At 46.2% G+C, this 19,949-nt stretch overlaps 1 protein-coding gene across 1 annotated transcript in view; it reads right to left on the reverse strand.

The window, feature by feature from the left end:
- Positions 1 to 1,223: 1,223 nt before the first annotated feature.
- The window catches only part of LOC137627897 (zinc-regulated GTPase metalloprotein activator 1-like), a 159,716-nt gene continuing 140,990 nt past the window's right edge, over positions 1,224 to 19,949 (reverse strand). Inside the window, exon 13 of the mRNA XM_068359339.1 lies at positions 1,224 to 3,050. Coding sequence (XP_068215440.1) covers positions 2,977 to 3,050 — 74 coding nt within the window. The 3' untranslated portion in view covers positions 1,224 to 2,976. The remainder of the gene's footprint in view (positions 3,051 to 19,949) is intronic.

Raw genomic sequence — 19,949 nt, forward strand, 5'->3', positions numbered from 1 at the left:
TCCGTTATCATGCTACATTCATTTTACTTACTAGTAAACGTCTATTAGAATGTAATTGCATCCTAACTCGCCCGACAATTGCATGTTTAAAGTCCAGAGTATGTACTTTTATATATTTGTATGCTCACAAACAATGGAATTACGAAACACTGTTAAGTATTTGGTAATTTTCACAAACTACGAGACGGTTTGTTCATCTGGTGTATTCTTATGTTTGTCCATACAATGTATGCTTACCTTGAGACCCCCCTTTCTACCGTCTAGAATGACACTTCCCTGTAGGGGGCAGGAAGCGCTAACATCGGAGATGATTAGTGATAATGACGGATAACGGTAACGTCATTTGTCTTGATTTATCCAAATGATCATAGAAAGGTTGTCCCAAGGTTAAGGCACTGATGAAAATCCACAGATACATTAATGCTTTGGTATACTTCCATCAGGACGACATGGCTTGAGCCCAAAAAACGGATTTTGAGCGAAGCGAAAAATCTATTTTTGGGTGAGATCGCCATGTCGTCCTGATGGACCCACCCTTCTTTCTTAAAAGAAAAGATCTTCACAGTTACCTCCCTGACCTACTGTATCTGTAGCTCCACACTCAGTGCTACAAGGAATGTCCGCCATCCTGGGAATGGCGCTGGGGTGGTTGTCAATAGTAGTACAGGAACGGGGGTAACCTTGTTACGGCCCCCTTCTATTCTTTTGCCATGTCCCCCCCCCCCCTCGAAGCGTTAATACTGTTCGGGGCGAAGATTGCTATGTGGATGTCAAGAATGCGTCCTCTGATATACGCGATATCCTTGAGAAAATTTAAGGATATTCGCTCCAGGAGTTAGAATTCTGGGACCCGAAGGGTAATTCTCTGGGAATATCACTGTAGTATATAATATATCCTTTAGAAGCTACCTTAGGAACTTCCATCAGGACGACATGGCGATCTCACCCAAAAATAGATTTTTCGCTTCGCTCAAAATCCGTTTTATGTGACAAGGTTTTTTTTTTTTTTTTTTTTTTATATAAAACAACCTACTGAAATACACAGAAATTTTAATCCTATGCACTATAACATGCCAGGTATCCCTGAGTACAAACAAAAATGTGGTACCTTTAATAAACTATTGTTGAAAAATTCACCATATTAAAAATGCGAGATTAAGTTCTTTTTAATGTAAATTTAGAATTTAATGAAGGATATCTTGGTACATAGTTTAAACAAAGTCTACCAGTCCTCTTTACTTCTCTTACTTTGCATCACTGAGATTCAGCAAAACATGTATATAAAGAAAAGGTACAGTACCGTAATAGGATTATCAATCTTACAGAACAATGTATATACTAAACAACAACAGAGGAATTTGTACATGTGTGATTCAATAAGTTTAGAAAATAATAGAAATTATCCTGTGCAGTTGTTCATGCTACATTTGACATTAAACTTTCAACTTACATTGCTATTGTTATACAGAATAGCATGACAAAATCTATGAATGCAACAAATTTCCTATAGAATATAGATTACTAGGGTTTTGAATACACTTCTTTTGTTTCTTTGAGACGCTTGCCCCAGCTAAATTGGCAAAACATGTACATTATTTGAAAAAATAAACTAGAAAAACTGTAAACCCTTACTCTAGTATAAAGTATCGGTAATGTGATTTCCTCATTAATATTTTCATTGCCATATAAATAAAGCTAATATAGTATACAGTACAGTTGGCTTTATTAATTCCAGTACATTTCACAGACAGCTAAGGAGACATCTAACAGCTGTAGATTGTAGCAGGTAATGCTGTATTTAGCAAAAGAGCAACTATTGGCAATGCCACCTGTAAAATAAAGTCACTAAGTTTGTAAACCGCATCAAAAGTATTTTTATTAATTTTACAATATTCTGTTAAGCAAATAAAAAATTTTCTAGACATCACTTCATGTTTACATGCTCAGCAACTTTGCTTTTTTTTTTTTTTTTTTTTTTTTTTGAAATGTTCCCAACAGTTTCTCTTTTGCTAAAGACAATATTAGCTGCAACAACGCGGAGGTCAGAAGTCTCCATAGCTTTCCGTGATGTGTTCCGGAATTAACGAAACCAACTGTACAGTACATGCCTTTGAGTAATACTTTATAACTGGGAAAAAACACCAAAATTTCTTATTCCATTAAAGACCAAACAAGTTTTGAAATAAAATTATGAATGGCTCGTAAGCTGATGACCTTAATAATGTACATACGTAGAAAATAATATAGGAAAACGAAAGATTTAAAGAGTAATTCAAATAAGGAATTACTATACTTTACATTATTTACATAGTACTGCTCTATTATACAGTCATGTTTCTTAACTTTGGGTAGTTTAAGAATGTCAAGAAGCTTTGAATATTCGTCTCTCAAGATGTAATTGAGATAAAATTCCAAGTTGCAATTTGAGGAATATCAAAGATGGTTAATATGTATACAGTATAATAAATAACCAAGATATAACCAGATACAAGAGGTACAGTATAATTTTATAAATATGTAACAAAAGTATTCCAGTCTCTTAGAGACTTTCAGAGTGCAGTTTTACTTCAGAGTACAGTAAAACAATTAAATTGCCTGATAACATTACACAAAAAACACTGACTTCTCTAAGATTTGCCCCCTTCAACAGGAATGTGACTAAACCCAAGCATTCAGCAATGGGCATAAAAGGATTCCTCGTAGCTTCATGTTACAGCCAGTCATAAATTCCAAAATAATTGTGCTTTTATACTCTACCCCAGATGCATATCAAACTTATGGGCAGCTACTACTCATTTTCAGTTTCTATATTCAAAGGAGCTTTAATAACAAAGGTAACAGTAAGGACATGGAAAAATGTATTTAAAACTTAACAGGTGAACAAACAAAAAAATATGGTAGCCACATACTGTATTTATCAAGTTCATTCACTTGGAAATTATCAGTCTTGGAATACCCTCCGTTTCATGTGCAGACTCATGGTGTTAGTGGTTCATCACTGACAAGGCTTTTAAAAAATCCAAGAAGTTTTCCCTCTTCAATATTTTCACCTGAAGAAAAAAAATACATCATAATAAAGGATAATGATAAATTAAATCATTGTAAAATAAAACTACTGGCAATTTCCATACAAACCAATTAAATTTTTTCTTCGGGAACCTTTTTCTCAAAGTAATGTACAAAATGCATAAGCCCATTTTGGTGACTGTTATGTTGTGGTGCTGAATATCCTTAAACAATACAGTAGTGCCAAATAAAACACTTAAGATAACAAACACAAGGGTATACAGTTAAGAAAGTTGAAACTTTCCTCTAGACCAAAATATTGGAACAGACACAGTTTTAACAAGAGTAGTGTTGGGTCTTGAGAAGGAGCCACAAAAGGACACCAGTTAAATGTCCAGAAAGATCATGCTAGATACAGTGAACAGTTACACAAGGCGAACACTACAGTACTTGATGAGAGGGCCACAGGGTCCAGTTCCAATACCGTGTTGCATAGGTAAACAATTGTGTATGTGTAACTGTGAATCTTGTGTTTGTTCCGACACGAATACAAACTATTGTTCATTCATATGTGAAGATAACAGCGCAAGCTGGAATACAACTAAAAATTTTAACAAGGAGTCAACATGCAGGCCGGTTGTGGGAGAACCCCCCCCCCCTACTTAGTACAACCCCCCTTGGATTTCAGCCATGGTTGAGAACGGATTCTTTACTTTTTCTTTTGCAGGTGTGAGCGGTGTGTAAATAGGTTTGCTAACACGCAGGTTTGTCCTGGAATAACGGGCCGCTCTTTTGGCATGTTTATGTCAGCCTTTAACATGGATCCTTGCCGACTTTGCCCTTCATGTATTAGATGCAGGCTTCTCAATGCGATGAGTGTCAGGAGTGACCATCCTCCTAGTGGGGTTAGTATGGTAGGAGTAGGAATCAGTCTAAATGGGATTCTTCTCCTTCAGGGTTTTCCTCGAACTCAAAGAAATCCTGACTTCCTTCCTCTCCTGGTGTCCTCCAGTGTTTGATGGGAAAGAGCAATGGTCATTTAACCCTCGAGTCAAGAAGTTCTTCCTGTTTCCCCTAGTGAGGTGGTGAAAGCCCACATCCCAAGATGTTTTAAAGCCTTCCATGGAACTCTCCGGTCCCCTCCCCCCTCCATCAAATGATAGGCTACTGGAGGTGTTGGTTCATGGGGTTCAGCAGGGCAGTGCTTCTGTTCCTCCGGGGATGGCTTTGGCACTTCCCCCTCAAGAGCTAACAGGAATGAGTCCCTCCTGCACGGTCTTTTCGCCCTCTGGATCTTTGTCCTCTAGAGCAGATCCCTCCCATTAGAGGATCTAGAGGGTAGCGTTCACTCGAGCTGCCCCCAGTGCACTCGCTTAAGGTGAGTATGTTCAGCACAAGGACAGGCTTACCTATCCTTGCCCTTCTGAGCCCACCGACCCTTGGGGGATTTTCGGCAGACGCCGTCGCAAGTGTGTGAGGTTGTCCCCACCTGGGAGTCCATCTTCCCAGATAGCTGGCTGTTTGGAACTGAGCTCTCCAGAGCTCAAGGATAATCTTAGAGGGTACAGCATGTCATCTGCTCATCTACTAAGGTTGCCCACATGTGCCTCACGAGTCCTCCCAACCTGTTGTTTGTTCTCGGGTAAAGCATGCTACACAGGCATGTGCTCGCGCACCTACAGCTGTTGAGCTCAGCTTGTCTTCCCAATGGGGGTAGCACGAGGCACCCAGTCGATAGTTCATATAGCACATGCTCATGTTCTTCAGGCTTTACAGCTCACTTGCGAGTTGAGCCTACTCGCTTGTTGCTGGAAATCCTAATGGCGGCCTCTGTCACCATACCAGCCTTAAGAGATCCTGCAGTCTTTTCCAGCCTTGTAAAAACAAACAGGTTCTATGGAGCTGTTTGTATCTTCCCAAGCCTCTGAGGCTCCCTCTGACCCTAGGCTTTGCTGTGCTGAATGGAGCAAGGTCTCTCTTGTTAGCAGGGCAAAACCTGTCTCCCTGCGGGAGCCAGCTCCATTGGCTCCAGCTCGAGCGCTCCCTCAGCATGTTTCCAGGCTGCAGAACACCTGGAAGCACAGTAGTTTAAGCCTAAAGCCTCTGAGCTTAATCTCTTTTTAAGAGGATTTAGGGGTTTACCCCCATCAAACTCAACCCAAAGTGCCGTAATTGATTGATTGATTTCAAGTTTTCAGGCACAACAGGTAGGTTACACTTCCTCAGGAGATATTTTTCACCCCACACCCACACAGGATAGAGATTTCCTAGAATAGTCTCCTTCATTGACTTATACAAGCAATCGCCAATTGATTTTGACGGGAGGGCTCCTTCCTCAGAAGCCTTAAAACCGAAGCTCATCACAGTTCAGTCCCCTGTAAAGTCTTGAGATCAGTGGCAGGTGAAGATTTCCAGAATCCTTTCCTCCTTCACAAACACACTTCCAAAGAATTAGGCTTTCAAGCTTTTGGAAGACCCGTCTTCAAAAGCAGATTCAGTGCTCTGTAGCCTCCCTGGCAACTCGCAAGGCAGTACAGTATTCAAACCCATAGCCCTTGTTCTCATGGCTCATACCAAAGTTGATAATGACCCATCTCAAACTTGAGTTTAAAGATAGAAGGCCTTTCTGAATCAGATGATTCTGTAGGCGATCTACCAGCTCTGCTAGCCCTAAGGCTCCTGACATGTAGGAAGGTAAGTTAGAGCCAAATTTTCTGCAAGTGCTAGCATGAATGAGGCAGGCTAAAAGCCTTGGCGAGGCTTCATACTCCTCTCCTTTGGGGAGGGATGCAGGCGTAGATTTACTATGCTGCGCCTAGAACTAACGTGGTCTAAGCTGGCCACTGGTTTTACTGCAGGGAAGAACTCCATTACAGCTGGGTGGTCATCAAAGCTTCCTCTGCCTTAATTGAGGCAGATAGATTACTAAAATGTACTAAATGACTTCTCTTCTCCTCTGCCCTTAAACTGCAGTATCGTCTCTGGCTCAGGGCTCAAGTTCGAAGAACCTGGCAGCCCAATCATTGGTATACTCACCCCTACTGATGCCGCAAACTTGGAGGGGATGGTGAAGGCTACGCCTCAGGTCTCCTGGATTGACCATTAGTCGAACAAAGAATGCTGCTAATCAGTGGGCTAATTGGGTCCTGAAGAGATGCGACGTTGTCGTCTTCAGAACTCCTCAATCAAGACATCATCCTTGCTCCCTCGATGATGTCGATGCAGTAACCAAGAAGTGGAGGAAAGGGAGCAAAGACTCCCTTCTCCACAGGGCTGTTACATCCTGGCCTACCTTGTCGGCACAACCTAAGGCTTCTCCAGTAGTGAGATAAGTTCATAAGTCCATCAAGGATAGCCAGAGACAATTCAACCCCAAGAATGGTAACCCCCAAAGGCCTAACTTTCAGGGCAAGAAAGCCAGAGGACGAGGGGGGATACCTGGTGGACATCCCTGCTAAGGGCACCACTCTCCCCACAGTACCACCGGTGGGGAATGCCTGAGACTCAGGTGGCAGAGGTAGCAGTGCCACAGGGCCAACGCAACAATTGTGTCCTCCGCTCGGGTTACGTCATGCCATTCACCAGCTCTCCTCTGCTTATTCGTCCCCCTAATAAGATCATTGTCCTTTGCGAAGGGATCAGTGAAGGACGTAGCCATTCTAGCACAAGTCCAGACCATGTTAGAAAAGGGTGCTTCCCAAGAGGTCCTCGATGAGTCTCCAGGCTTTTATGGTGGACTCTTTCTTGTAGAGAAAGCTTCTGGAGGATGGAGACCGGTCATCGACTTCTCAGCTCTGAGCGAGTTTGTCCAGACTCTGTTCAAGATGAAGATCGCAACCACAGTCACACATGCACCAAGACCAGAGGATTTCATGATCTCAATGGATCTAAAGGATGAAGAGCATTCACTTTAGTCTCAGTCTGAGCCCTTGCCAATGCTTTTTGTCTCCTTCATTATACGGACGACTGGCTGATCGTGGCAGACTTAATGGAGACCCTTCTCCTCCATCGAGACAGACTACTCCAGTTATTCTTTGATCTGGGGATTATGGTAAATGGAGAGAAGTTAAACTTAAGAGCCCACTCAGGACATGTTATACCTAGAGATCGCGAGATTCAAAGAAGTGGAGTAAACATTCATTCAGCGAGATTCGCTGCTAGCCCCCGTCGCAGCGACTGTTAGGTCACCTGACCTTGTGAGAGCGCCTGGTGACAAACAGTTGCCTTTTGGTCTTAGGGCAAGGACCCTCCTGGAATGTTAATTCCACTTGGGATAGAGCAGAAGAAAGACCCGAGTTAGTTAACTCTCCTCCTCGGGTGTAAACCTTTCTCCTCTGGTGCTCTATACTGATGCAACGAAAGAAGGTTTGGGGCTCACCTGCTACAGCTCATGGCCTCCGGACTGTGGTCTGAGCCAGATCGGCTTTGCCATATAAACCTCCTAGAGTTGAAAGCAACATTTCTTGTTCTTCAACATTTTAAACAGCTTCTGTCAGGTCACTCAGTGGTGTTGATGAGCGACGACACAACCGTAGAAGCATACTTAAACAAACGAGTAGGTACTATTTCACAGGAACTTTTCCAATTAGCTGTAGAAATCCTGTGATGGACAGGGGACAATGCAATCTCCCTGTGAGGAAAACAAGGCAAAAAGAACATCTTACCAGACAATCTGAGCCAGAAGACTTTTAATTTGATCCGTATGGTCTTTCAGTCCTCAGATAGCAAACAAAGTAATGAATGTGTGGGGGTCCGCAGTAGTAGACCTCTTTGCAACGTCCCTCAGCTGGAAACTTCCGGTATACTGTTTGCCAGTACCAGACCCACAGGCAGGATTCCCCCCCCCCCTTCTGCCTCGGGAAGAAAGTCAACAGGATCAGATCAGCTACCACCCTATCAATGACTCTGAGAGCTTCACTATAATCGCAGGTAGAATGGTACTCAAACCTTCTACAGCTGCTGGCAGAGGGTCCGAGTGAGTTTCCTCCCTTTCCTGACATCTTAAGTCAACTACACATCCAGATCTTCCCCAGATCAGTCAGATCCCTACAATTCCAAGCTTGGAGGTTATCCAGCATCTTCCACACTCGGAGAGGGTTTTCATAGCCAACAGCAAAATAGAAGGTTATCTAACAGTCTACCAGGCTAAGTGGCTGATGTTTTGTCATTGGTATTGTGGAAGAGGTCTCTCTCTTCTCGGAGCCACTATCCTTTTAATCACCGAATTTTTACTCTACCTCTAGGACGAAAAATTGCTTAGTGTTGGTTGTAAAAGGCTATCGATGAGCCTTGAGGTAGGTCGTCTTCGGCAGAATTATCTGTGCTCAAACTGGTCTTTACGCAAACTTACCCCCAGTCGGAAGTTAGATCACCTCCTTGGAACGTTAAGGAAGTTCTGCGTTGACCCTCTGAACGAGACTTTACTCTCATGACAGTCTTTTTACTCGCTCTGCCTTCTTCCTACAACAAGGCCCATTCAAAGAGATTGGGGTCAGGTTTTGATCAACTTCATCCCTGAGTTTGTTGCGAAGACTCAAAATCTGACAGTCTCTTTCCCCAGATTTACTTCCTTTTAAATTTTGAGTCTCATGGGAGTAACCGATGATCCTGGTCGGCTGCTTTTGTATCCTGTGAGAGCGCTAAGGGGCTATCTCAAACGTATACGAGGAGTTCGCCTTCATATAAAACATCTGTTGTAAACACAAGACTTACAGTACCTGGTGGTTATATACAGTATATAGCTTATATCCCTGACGTCGCACCAATCGCCGATTGGGTAGCCAAGTGTGCTACCCATGCGCCCCTGGCGAGGTACCTGGAAACCATTCCCTCAGTATTCATATCTTCCCTGCCAGCGCTAGTGCTAACATTGGTTGGATATTCTCCCCGCGTTTAGACTGATTATTGCTATCCCTTTGGTGAAGTACAATATTTCTGGTTTTTTTACTCTCGCTTGATTGATTTTTTGTTTGGATACTCTAGTTATATGTTTGGATATTGATTTTTTGATCCTTGCTTGTATTTGATCTCTTGACGTGGTTTTAGGGTGTGTGCTAGTGGGTGTAAAACCTGTTTATCAAAGGCCTCCATTGATCCTCATTCATCATGCATTAAATGTAGGGTTAAAATTTGTAAACTTGATGATAGGTGTGACGAATGCCTTATTTTGTCTGATCATGAGTGGCTTAATTTCGATCGTTATATTCGTAAGTTAGCTAAAGATAGGGTAAGACGTAGTTCTTCTCTATCTTCTAAAGATTCCTCTTCCTATGTCACTGTTCTTATTCCTTCTCCTGTAGTGGTAGTTCCAGATCCCGCTACGAGTACCATGAATGAACCAACACTTAAAGATATGATGTTGGCTATCCAGGCATTGGGTACGAAGGTAGAGTCTATCGCTGCGGATAGAACGTAGTTAATAGCTGATGTTAAACAGCTAAAAAGTGAAAGAAGTGTTAAAGGTACAGTGAGTGCTATTAGTGCTGTGGAGGGTACGCCTCCTCGGGCTTGTCGTTCTCCTAGTCCTGGACCTCTTCCAAGCTCCCCAACCCCTGGCAGAAGGAATGTCGAAAGACGAAAGGAAACGAGAGGCATAACTTCCCGAGCAGACGTTCCCTCAAGCGTTCGTGATTTTTCCCAGGATGTTCGCTCTTACCGTAGAAAAGGCGAAGTTAAAAAGTTTGGCTCATCATCGGAGGATGATTTACCCTAAAAGAGGTTGGAGTCAAACTTCTACACCTCTTAAGAGGAAAATTGACCTATGTCCTTCCAGGACATCACAAGCAGGCTGTAGGCATTGGAACAGTCCTGAACGTTTTTCGTCTGAAGGAAGCTCGCGTTCTAAGCGGCCTGCTAGGACATTAGTTGAAAATAGTCCTGCTGTTGAACAATTATCCGTCCTGGCCGTAACATCCTTTCATGCTCCTTCGCCTTCTTCAGATTGGATCTCACCCGCTGTTCGCTCTAAGTGGTCTTTGGGCAGTGGAGAGGAAGAACTTGCGATTAGTGTTTCGCAAGACACTAATTTTAAGATGTTGCAAGAAGTGCAGCAGAAACTTTCATCTTTTATGAAAGGCTACCAACCTACTGAATCCTCCTCTCTTAACACTAAGCGGCGCAAGGCGGAGAGTCGGCAAACGCTTGGTGATAAAGTTTCTAAATGTTTTGAGTGTGCGACTACGCACAGAGATGATAGGGAAAGTAAACGTTCTTCACGAAAGGCTGATCTCTCGGGCTTTCCGGAAGTCGAGCGTTCTCCTAATCGAGCTGCTGTACATGCGCTTAGCAGTGATTGTGATCGTTCTGCTGAAAGCGTTTTCAAGCGTTCAGCTAGGCGTGATGTCGAGCGTGCTCTTGAGCGTCCTCCACGACGTGACGTAGAGCGTGACCTCATCGAGGGTTCAGAGCGCAAGTGTCCTCCCATCGAGCGTTCAGCTGAACGCGACCGTGACGCCAGGCGTCCTCTCATTGAGCATTCATTGGAACGCAAGCGTTCTTACATCGACCGTCCTCTTGTATGCGATGCAGAACAACAAACATCTAGACAGGACTTTGAACTCAATGCAACAGTTCTTAACTCTGACCGCACGGATCGAGAGCGTTCTGAGGAGCAGCGAGACTTGTTATCAGAGGAAGAAGTTGATGTTCCTCTTTCACCTTCCGAACCCTTTGAGGAGTTATCTGAGGATGAGGACTCTAAATCTTTTCGTCATTCGGTAGACTTAAAGAAGCTGATGAAGATTTTTCACGTTGAGTTCCCAGAGTATTTTCTTCCTGTGGCTCCACGATCGCCTCCATCAGAGTTTACTCTAGGGAAACCTAAGAAAAAGTCTGTTCACTAAAATGGTGCTCTCTCGTTCATCTAAAAGAGCACTTAAATTAATGGGAGACTGGATGGGTGCCAAGAAAGAGCAAGGGAAAGCGGCCTTCGCATTTCCCCCTACTAGGTTGGCTTCTAGATCTAGTGTTTGATACGATACAGGAGAGGTTCTCGGCTTGGGAGTTGCTGCCTCTGCTCAAGGAGATTTCTCAAGCCTGGTAGACGCTCCTCGTAGATCAGCCATGAGGAAGACTTAAGGTATTTTGGTCTACTTCCGAATTAGACCATTTACTCAAAGGTGTTTTCAGAGCCTTCGAGGTATTTAATTTCCTTGATTGGACTCTGGGGGGCCTTAGGCAAAAAGATGACTACACTCAAGGAAGGAGACTGTTCGAACCTAATCCACATCAAGTCATGCATGGATAAGGCGTTGCGAGACGGGGCTAATGAGTTAGCTGCTATTTTTACAGCAAGAATTCTCAAAAAGAGAGCCCAATTGTGTTCGTTCCTGTCTGTGGCAGTTTCATCCTTTCAGAAATCAGAATTATTATATTCTCCACTGTCGTCATCTCTGTTCCCACAGGACCTTATTAAGGAGATTTCTTCTTCGCTAATACAGAAGGCCACTCAAGACCTGGTCTCGAAGACGGCAAGGAAATTGTTGCCACCTTCTTTCGTTAGCCACAAACCTAAAGAGGTTGCTCCTTTTCAAAAGTTTTCTCAGCCCTTTCGAGGAAGACCTTCCGTTAGAGGTAACTTCAGATCAGATGGAATGGGGACTAAGAAAAGAGGAGCAAGAACAGGGCGAAGCAGAGTCTGACTGCTTTCTCCTTCAGGCAGTAGGAGCCAGACTAAACATCTACTGGCAGGTGTGGGGGAAGAGGGGTGCAGATCCTTGGTCAGTCCAACTTCTAAGGAAGGGCTACAGGATCCCTTTTATAAATCAACCCCCTCTAAGGTTAACTCCTGTGGATCTCTCTCCCAAGTACAGGGAGGGATTAAAGAGGCAAGCATTACAGCTACAAGTGTCTCTCCTGTTGGAGAAGAGAGCTGTAGAGAAAGTACAGGACTGGAAGTCACCAGGCTTTTACAACCGCTGGTGACTTTTACAACCGCCTTTTCTTTGTTCCCAAGAACTCAGGGGGATGGTGTCCAGTTCTGGACGTAAGTGCTCTCAACAACATCCAGACAACAAAGTTCTCAATGGAGATGACGAAGTCGGTGCTTGCAGCGGTAAGGAAGGGCGACTGGATGGTATCACCGGACCTTCAGGATGCTTATTTCCATATCCCAATTCATCCATAGTTCAAGCACTTGCTGAGATTCGTTTTTCGAGGAGAAGTCTTTCAATTTCGAGCCCCGTGTTTCGGCCTTAACACCGCCCCACAGGTCTTTACGAGACTTACGCTCAATGTAGCAAAGATGCTCCACTCAAGAGGCATCAGAGCCTCCCTGTACCTGGACGATTAGCTCTTAAGAGCCCACTCTCAAGATCGCTGCCTGAAGGATCTTCAGACAACTTTGAAGTTGACGGAAGAATTGGGTCTTCTAGTCAACTAAGACAAATCTTCACTGATACCTTCTCAAGAGATTATATATTTAGGAGTGATGATTCGGAGTCAGGTTTTTCGGGCTTTTCCGTCTCCCTTAAGGACGGCAGAAGATACGTGCGTTTCTAGGAGAGCAGAGGTGTTCTGGGAGGAGGTGGACGAGTCTGTTGGGAACTCTCTCCTCTTTGGAACAGTTCATCTGTCTGGGAAGGCTGAACCTTCGACCACTCCAATTTCACCTCAACTCTTGCTGGAACAAGGAGAAGGATTTGGAAAAGGTTTGTGTTCCGATCATGAAGTCAATGAGAGACTGCCTGCAGTGGTGGAACGACCCGATCAAATTTCAGGAAGGTTGCTCATTAGTACTGGAGAACCCAGACCTAGTGTTGTGTTCCGACGCCTCGGACTCGGGGTGGGAGGCAACACTGGACAATGTGGAAGCATCGGGGGTGTGGACGGAGATTCAGAAGTCTTTCCACATATAAATCAAAAGGAGCTGCTTGCAGTTCTTTTGGCCCTGAAGAGCTTTGAAGGATCAGTACGAAACAAAGTGATTCAAGTCAATGCAGACAACACCACGGCATTGGCCTACATTGCCAAACAAGGAGGAACACACACTATTTCCCTTTGCGAGATGGCGAGAGAGCTGCTCATTTAGGCAAAGGAAAGACAGGTGACCTTACTTACAAGGTTCATCCAGGGGGAAAGGAATGTTTTGGCAGACGGTCTCAGCAGGAAAAGACTAAGTCCTTTCCACAGAGTGGACTCTACACCTAGAGGTGGACAAGAGTCTGTGGAAACTTTGGGGTCGCCCTTGTATAGATCTTTTCGTGACTGCAAAGACCAAGAGACTAGAAACATATTGCTCCCCAGTGCCAGATCTCGAGGCACTACTGCGTTCCTGCTAGATTGGGCAAATCTAGATTGTGTACGCTTTTCCTCCGTTCAAGATCCTGTACAAAGTTCTAAAAAGTTTGTGACAAGCAAAAGGACCAGAATGACCTTGATAGCCCCTCTGGCCCTCAAGAGAATGGTTCACAGAGGTACTGGAATGGATGGTGGATACTCCCAGAAGCCTCCCTTTACGAGTAGATTTACTCAGACAGCCCCACTTGGTAAGACACCATCAAAATCTTCAAAGTCTTCGACTAACTGCCTTCAGACTATCGAAAGACACAGAGCTAGAGGCTTTTCGAAGGAGGCAGCTAGGGCGATTGCAAGGGCTAGGAGGTCTTCAACCATCAGTCTATCAATCCAAGTGGGAAGTTTTCAGGGAATGGTGCAGGGTCAACTCTGTTTCCTCTTCCAGTACCTCTGTAGCTCAGATTGCTGATTTTCTTTTGTTCCTAAAAAAGAAACAAAGTTTTTCTACGTCAACTGTCAAGGGATACAGGAGTATGTTGACGACTGTGTTCAGGAACAGGAACCTGGATCTTTCAAATAATAAGGATCTACAAGAACTAATTAAATCCTTTGAGACAACAAAACAACAACACCAGGATTCACCAGCTTGGAATCTGGATGTTGTGTTAAAATTTCTGACAAGTGACAGGTTTGAACCCCTGCACTCTACATCTATGAAGGACCTCACGATGAAAACCCTTTTCTTGGTTAGTCTGGCAACAGCCAAGAGGGTTAGTGAAGTCCATGCTTTTAGTAGAAATGTGGGTTTTCTGGACGGTAAAGCAATCTGCTCATTACAATTGGGTTTTCTCGCTAAGAACGAGCGCCCTTCCCAACCTTGGCCTAAGGCCTTTCAGATTTCGCACCTGGCGGACGTGGTTGGAAACGAGCTAGAGAGAGTTTTATGTCCAGTAAGGGCCCTCAAGTTTTACTTAGACAGAACAAAGACTTTAAGAGGCAAGTCGGGTGGTGCTCAGTGAAGAAACCTTCCTTGCCAATGTCCAAGAATGCTCTATCTTACTTTATTAGACTTCTAATTAAAGAGGCTCATTCTCACTGCAGTGAGACAGACTTTAGTCTTTTGAAAGTAAAGACTCACGAAGTAAGAGCAGTGGCAACTTCAGTGGCATTCAAGCAAAATCGTTCCTTGCAAAGCATTATGGACACAACCTAATGGAGAAGCAAATCTGTGTTCGCCTCACACTATTTGAAAATTGTCCAGACACTATAAGATGACCGATATACTCTGGGACCGTTTGTAGCAGCGGGTACAGTAGTCGGAGAAGGATCCGCCACTACTTTCCCATAATCCTAATACCTTTTCTTTCTCTTGGAACTTTTATTTGGTGATTTTATGGTTGTCTTGTGGAGATTGCGACAGTCTTCCGCAATCATTGATTTGTCAGGTGGTCTTTTTTTAGTTCCTTGAGAGCGCCCCGGAATGGGTATTAGAGGAGGCTCTGTCACAAAGAGGTGTGATCACCAGTTGGCAGCTCCTAGGGATCTTCAGCCCCCCTGAGAGGACCGCTGGATCTCATAAGGATAGCAGACCTAATGGCAGAGTATCATTGAAGTCAGCTGCCTTATCAGGTACAAAACCCTTAAGTTTGTTTTGTATTTTAGAAACTCTTAAGCAGAATTCCAACTACAGTATATTGGCTGTCTCTAACCAAAGGTGTTAATCAGCTATATATATAACCACCAGGTAAGTCTTGTGTTTAAAAATGTTATTTTCATTATAAAATAAATTTTTTAACATGCTTACCTGGTGGTTATATATAATTAAAATGCCCCCCTCCTCCCCTCTAGAGACTAAAGGCATGTAAGATATGAATACCGAGGGAATGGTTTCTGGGTACCTCGCCAGGGACGCATGGGTAGCACACCTGGCTATCCAATCGGCGAGAGTTTTGAATTTTTCTGCCGTGACGTCAGGGACGTAAGCTATATATATATAACCACCAGGTAAGCATGTTCACAAATGACAAATTCGGAGATAATTTGTATTTTTCCTAACCATACAAACCTTAGCTATTTACATTGGGTTTACTTTCAGCGTAGCTGAAAATGACGAGCCAATAGATTTTTAACGAGGGGTAACTACCCCCACGCTAGTTAGCAAGGGGGTAGGGGAAGGGTTAGCTTGCTACCCCCCCCCACACACCGGTGAATTGTCTCACTTCACTTAGAGGTAGGACTTGTCTTGGGGTACAGGGCTGGCGGGCAAATATGTGTAAATAGATAAGGTTTGTATGGTTAGGAAAAATACAAATTATCTCCGAATTTGTCATTTGTTCCGTAACCGAAATACAAACCACGCTATTTACATTGGGAGACTTACCCCTTAGGAAGGATGGAAAGTCCCCAGCCTCAATGGCTTTGGCTTTACCCGGGGACTCAGAATCCGAATGAGTAGCACTCGAGAAAAGGGGTCCCTGCACCTCACAAGTTCCTTGCTCCGCAAGGGACGTGTGGCCTACATAAGTTTTTGTGTGGAGGAAGAATGTGACTCGTCCTAGGAAGTTGACCTGGAGTCCTTTAGATGGAATCCTAGGCTAGGACGTTCCCAATACCACCTCGTCAGGGTATGGGGGACGCGACAGTATTAACTTAATACTAGGAACACAAGGGAGCATGGTTTACCTGCAGAGGTTGAGGTCAGCTATGCAGAGACTAGGATGCTGCTTTCCCCAAGAGAGGGGAGGATGAAGAAAGAAGTAAGGGCCACATATACTCTTTCATTCACGCAGACTAAAACCGGGTAACAATGCCCTCAACCTTCTGCTGAGCCTGAGGTTAGACCAGCTGTTGTGCAGCCACCACGGGGCAATAGAAAAGGTATCGAGGCTTCTGTGGGTCACGTCCTGCAGGTAGTGGGCTGTGAAGGTCGTTTGACGCTTCCAGACCCCAGCTTGTAGCACCTGCATCAGAGAAGTTTCTCTTAGAGGCCAGGGACGTAGCGATGCCCCTGACATCTTGTGCCCTAGGGCGACATGACGGAGGAGGGTCAGGATTCAAGGCGTGATGGATAACCCTTCGAATCCAAGCCGAGATGGTGTTCTTGGTGACCCTCCTCTTCGTCCTTCCTGTGCTTACAAACAACGCTTGCATGCGGGGACGAACTGCAGCTGTCCTCTTCAAATAACGCCTCAGACTCCTCACTGGGCATAATAGCAGATGGTCTGGGTCACTTGTTACAGAACGGAGACTCATGACCCTGAAGGAGTCGATCCGTGGGTCCGGCACTCCAGGGTCTTGAGTCTTGGCAACAAACTCAGGGACGAACCTGAACGTTACCTCCCCCCATCCCCTTGAATGGGCGATGTCGTATGAGAGACCATGAAGTTCACTAACTCGTTTGGCAGAGGTCAACGCGAGTAGGAAAGCCGTCTTCCAAGTCAGGTGGCGATCAGAGGCCTGGCGTAATGGTTCAAAGGGAGTTCTCTTCAGAGCCCTGAGAACCAGAACCACGTTCCATGGAGGAGGTCTCACTTCCGACTGAGGGCAGGTAAGCTCATAGCTACGTATGAGTAAAGAGAGTTCTAGCGAGGAAGAAACATCCACTCCTTTCAGCCTAAAGGCCAGACTTAAGGCTGAGCGATAGCCTTTCACCGCCAAGACCGAAAGGCGCATTTCTTCCCGCAAATACACGAGGAACTCCGCTATTGCTGGAATAGTGGTATCGAGTGGAGAGATACCCCTCCTGCGACACCAACCACAGAAGAAGACTCTCCACTTCGCCTGGTACTCCCGAGGAGGACTTTCGCAGGTGACGAGACATTCTCTCCGCAACCTGTTGCGAAAAGCCTCTCTCCGTGAGGAGACGCTGGATAGTCTCCAGGCGTGAAGCCGAAGCGAGGCTACGGCTTTGTGGAAGATGTTGCAATGTGGCTTTCTGAGTAGCTCGTGTCGTGGGGGAAGTTCTCTCGGAAGTTCCATCAGGAGCTGCAGAAGGTCCGGGAACCATTCCGCGTGATGCCATAGCGGAGCTATCAGGGTCATAGACAGGTTGACCGATAGTCTGGTCCTGTTGAGCACCCTTCTCATCAGACAGAACGGTGGGAAGGCATACACGTCGATGTTGTCCCACCGCTGTTGGAAAGCATCTTGCCAGAGAGCCTTGGGGTCCGGGACTGGGGAGCAGTACAAAGGCAGCTTGAAATTGAAGGCTGTCGCGAACAGGTCCACTGTCGGGGAACCCCACAAAGTCAGGACTTTGTTGGCTATCTGAGGATCCAAAGACCACTCGGTATTCACTATCTGCGAAGCCCTGCTCAGACTGTCAGCGAGCACATTCCTCTTGCCAGGAATGAAGCGAGCTGATAGTGTTATCAAGTGGACTTTGGACCACCTCAGAATCTCTACTGCAAGATGGGATAGCTGTTGTGAAAAGGTACCTCCCTGCTTGTTGATATAAGCCACTACCGTGGTGTTGTCGCTCATCACCACCATGGAGTGGCTCGCCAGGGTCAGTTGGAACTGTTGAAGAGCCAGATACACGGCCTTCATTTCTAGCAGGGTGTGTAGGTACTTTTCTGATTCTGACCAAAGGCCTGAGACCCTCTGGTTCAGAATGTGGGCCCCCCACGCTTCTTTTGACACGTCCGAAAACAGCGTCAAATCCGGGGGAAGGACGAGAAGATCCACTCCCTTTCGTAGGTTTTCGTCGATCAGCCACCACCGCAGGTCCGCCTGTTCCGTGGATCCTATCGGGGCCAGAGAGTCCGGGGAATCGGAGCCCTGACTCCACCAGGACTTGAGCCGCCATTGCAGGGATCTCATCCTGAGACGGCCGTCCGGGACTAGACGGGCCAGGGAGGCTAGGTGACCTAAAAGACGTAACCATGATTGGGCTGGAAGCTCTTCCCGCCTGAGGAAGGGCTCGGCCACCCTCCTCAGCCTTTCTATCCTGTCATCTGATGGAAAGGCTTTGTGGAGATTGGTGTCTAATAACATGCCTAGATAAACCAGTCGCTGGGACGGCTGCAGAGAGGACTAATCGAGATTTACCATGATCCCCAGATCTTGGCAAAGTCCCAGAAGCCTGTCTCGGTGTCGAAGAAGGGTCGACTCCGAGTCTGCCAGGATCAGCCAGTCGTCCAGATATCGGAGGAGACGGATGCCGTTCCTGTGCGCCCATGACGAAATCAGGGTGAACACTCTGGTGAACACCTGAGGTACTGTGGAGAGACCGAAGCATAGTACCTTGAACTGGTAGGTCTTGCTGTCTAGGCTGAATCTCAAGTACTTCCTGGAAGACGGATGGATTGGGATCTGGAAGTACGCTTCCTTCAGATCCAGTGTGCACATGAAGTCTTGTGGTCTCACTGCAAGTCTGACCGTGTCCACCGTCTCCATGCTGAACGAAGTTTGCTTGACAAACTTGTTCAGAGCTGAGAGATTGATGACGGGTCTCCAGCCTCCAGACACCTTCTTTACAAGAAAGAGTCGACTGAAGAAGCCTGGGGAGCCGTCGACGACCTCTTGGAGAGCATCCTTCTTGAGCATGGTCTCGACTTCCGCCCGAAGGGCCAGCCCCTTTGCCGATCCCATGGCATAGGAGCTCAACGACACTGGATTTGCTGTCAGGGGAGGTTGAGATGTTATGAATGGGACGCGATAACCTTGGCCGATCACAGAGACCGTTCAAGAATCGGCCCCATGTTGCTGCCACCTGTGCACACAACTTTGTAGGCATCCCCCCACAGGTAGACACGCGGGGAGACTGCCACTCTTAGCGTTTACGGCCACGGCCGCTCCCTCTAGGAGTTTTGCCTCCCCTGGAGGACTTACTGCCCTCTTGTCCTTGACAGGAAAGGGCTGAGGCTTAGACACCTTCGTCTTAGCTGCCGGAGCCTGCTTCGGTTTCCTGTGGGGCTGCTGTTGATGTTGTTGCGGAGCTGGAGGCTTGTAGGGCCGAGATGCGAGGGCCCTATGGAGGAGCGAATCCTGGTTCGACTTCCTCCACCTCTCAGTTGTGCGTTCCATGTCCTTGGGCTCAAACAAGCTTCCTCCATGGATGGAGGAATGTCTGAGCCTGCAGACATCCACGGCGGGGACCTTCGGATGGAACTTCTCGGTCACCGCATCACGACGCTTCAAGATCGAGTTGGCCTACAGGTTGGTAACCTGGTGGGCCAGGAACTCGATGGAGCGAGTGCCCGAGAGGAGGAAGGTCTCCAGGGCCTTCCTATTGCTCTCCTTAGACAAGTCCTCGGAGCGCAATGGGATGCCCAGAGAACCCAGCCAGACGTCCAGCCACAAAGTGGCCTGCATGGCACACTTCGCGACCTTCTCCTGGCTCAGGATCTCCGAAGCCGAGAATGTCACCTGCCGGAAGGAGAGCTTCTCGAGCGGAGTTCCCCTTGTGAGCTCTTCCACCGAGTGGTGGAGGGGAAGAGCTAGGCTGGACTCCCCCATGATCTCAAAATACCTCCTCTGCTGTAAACGAGGAGGTGGGAAGAGTCTGTTCCCGGCAGAGGAACGGCTGGAGGAAGCGAGATCCGAGAGCTGAGCTTCGACCTTGTCTCTGGCACTCTTCACTCCCTGGGACAAGGGCAAAGCCGCACTGGCCCTCGGGGGTTTCTGGGTACCATAGACTTGGTCTAGGACCGTATCCTTGCCTTCGCGAGGGGCGATCTCCAGGTCCTTGAACCTGTTGAGTTGCCTCA

Source organism: Palaemon carinicauda, chromosome 35 (genome assembly GCF_036898095.1).
Source record: "Palaemon carinicauda isolate YSFRI2023 chromosome 35, ASM3689809v2, whole genome shotgun sequence".
NCBI classification, from domain to species: Eukaryota; Metazoa; Arthropoda; class Malacostraca; order Decapoda; family Palaemonidae; genus Palaemon; species Palaemon carinicauda.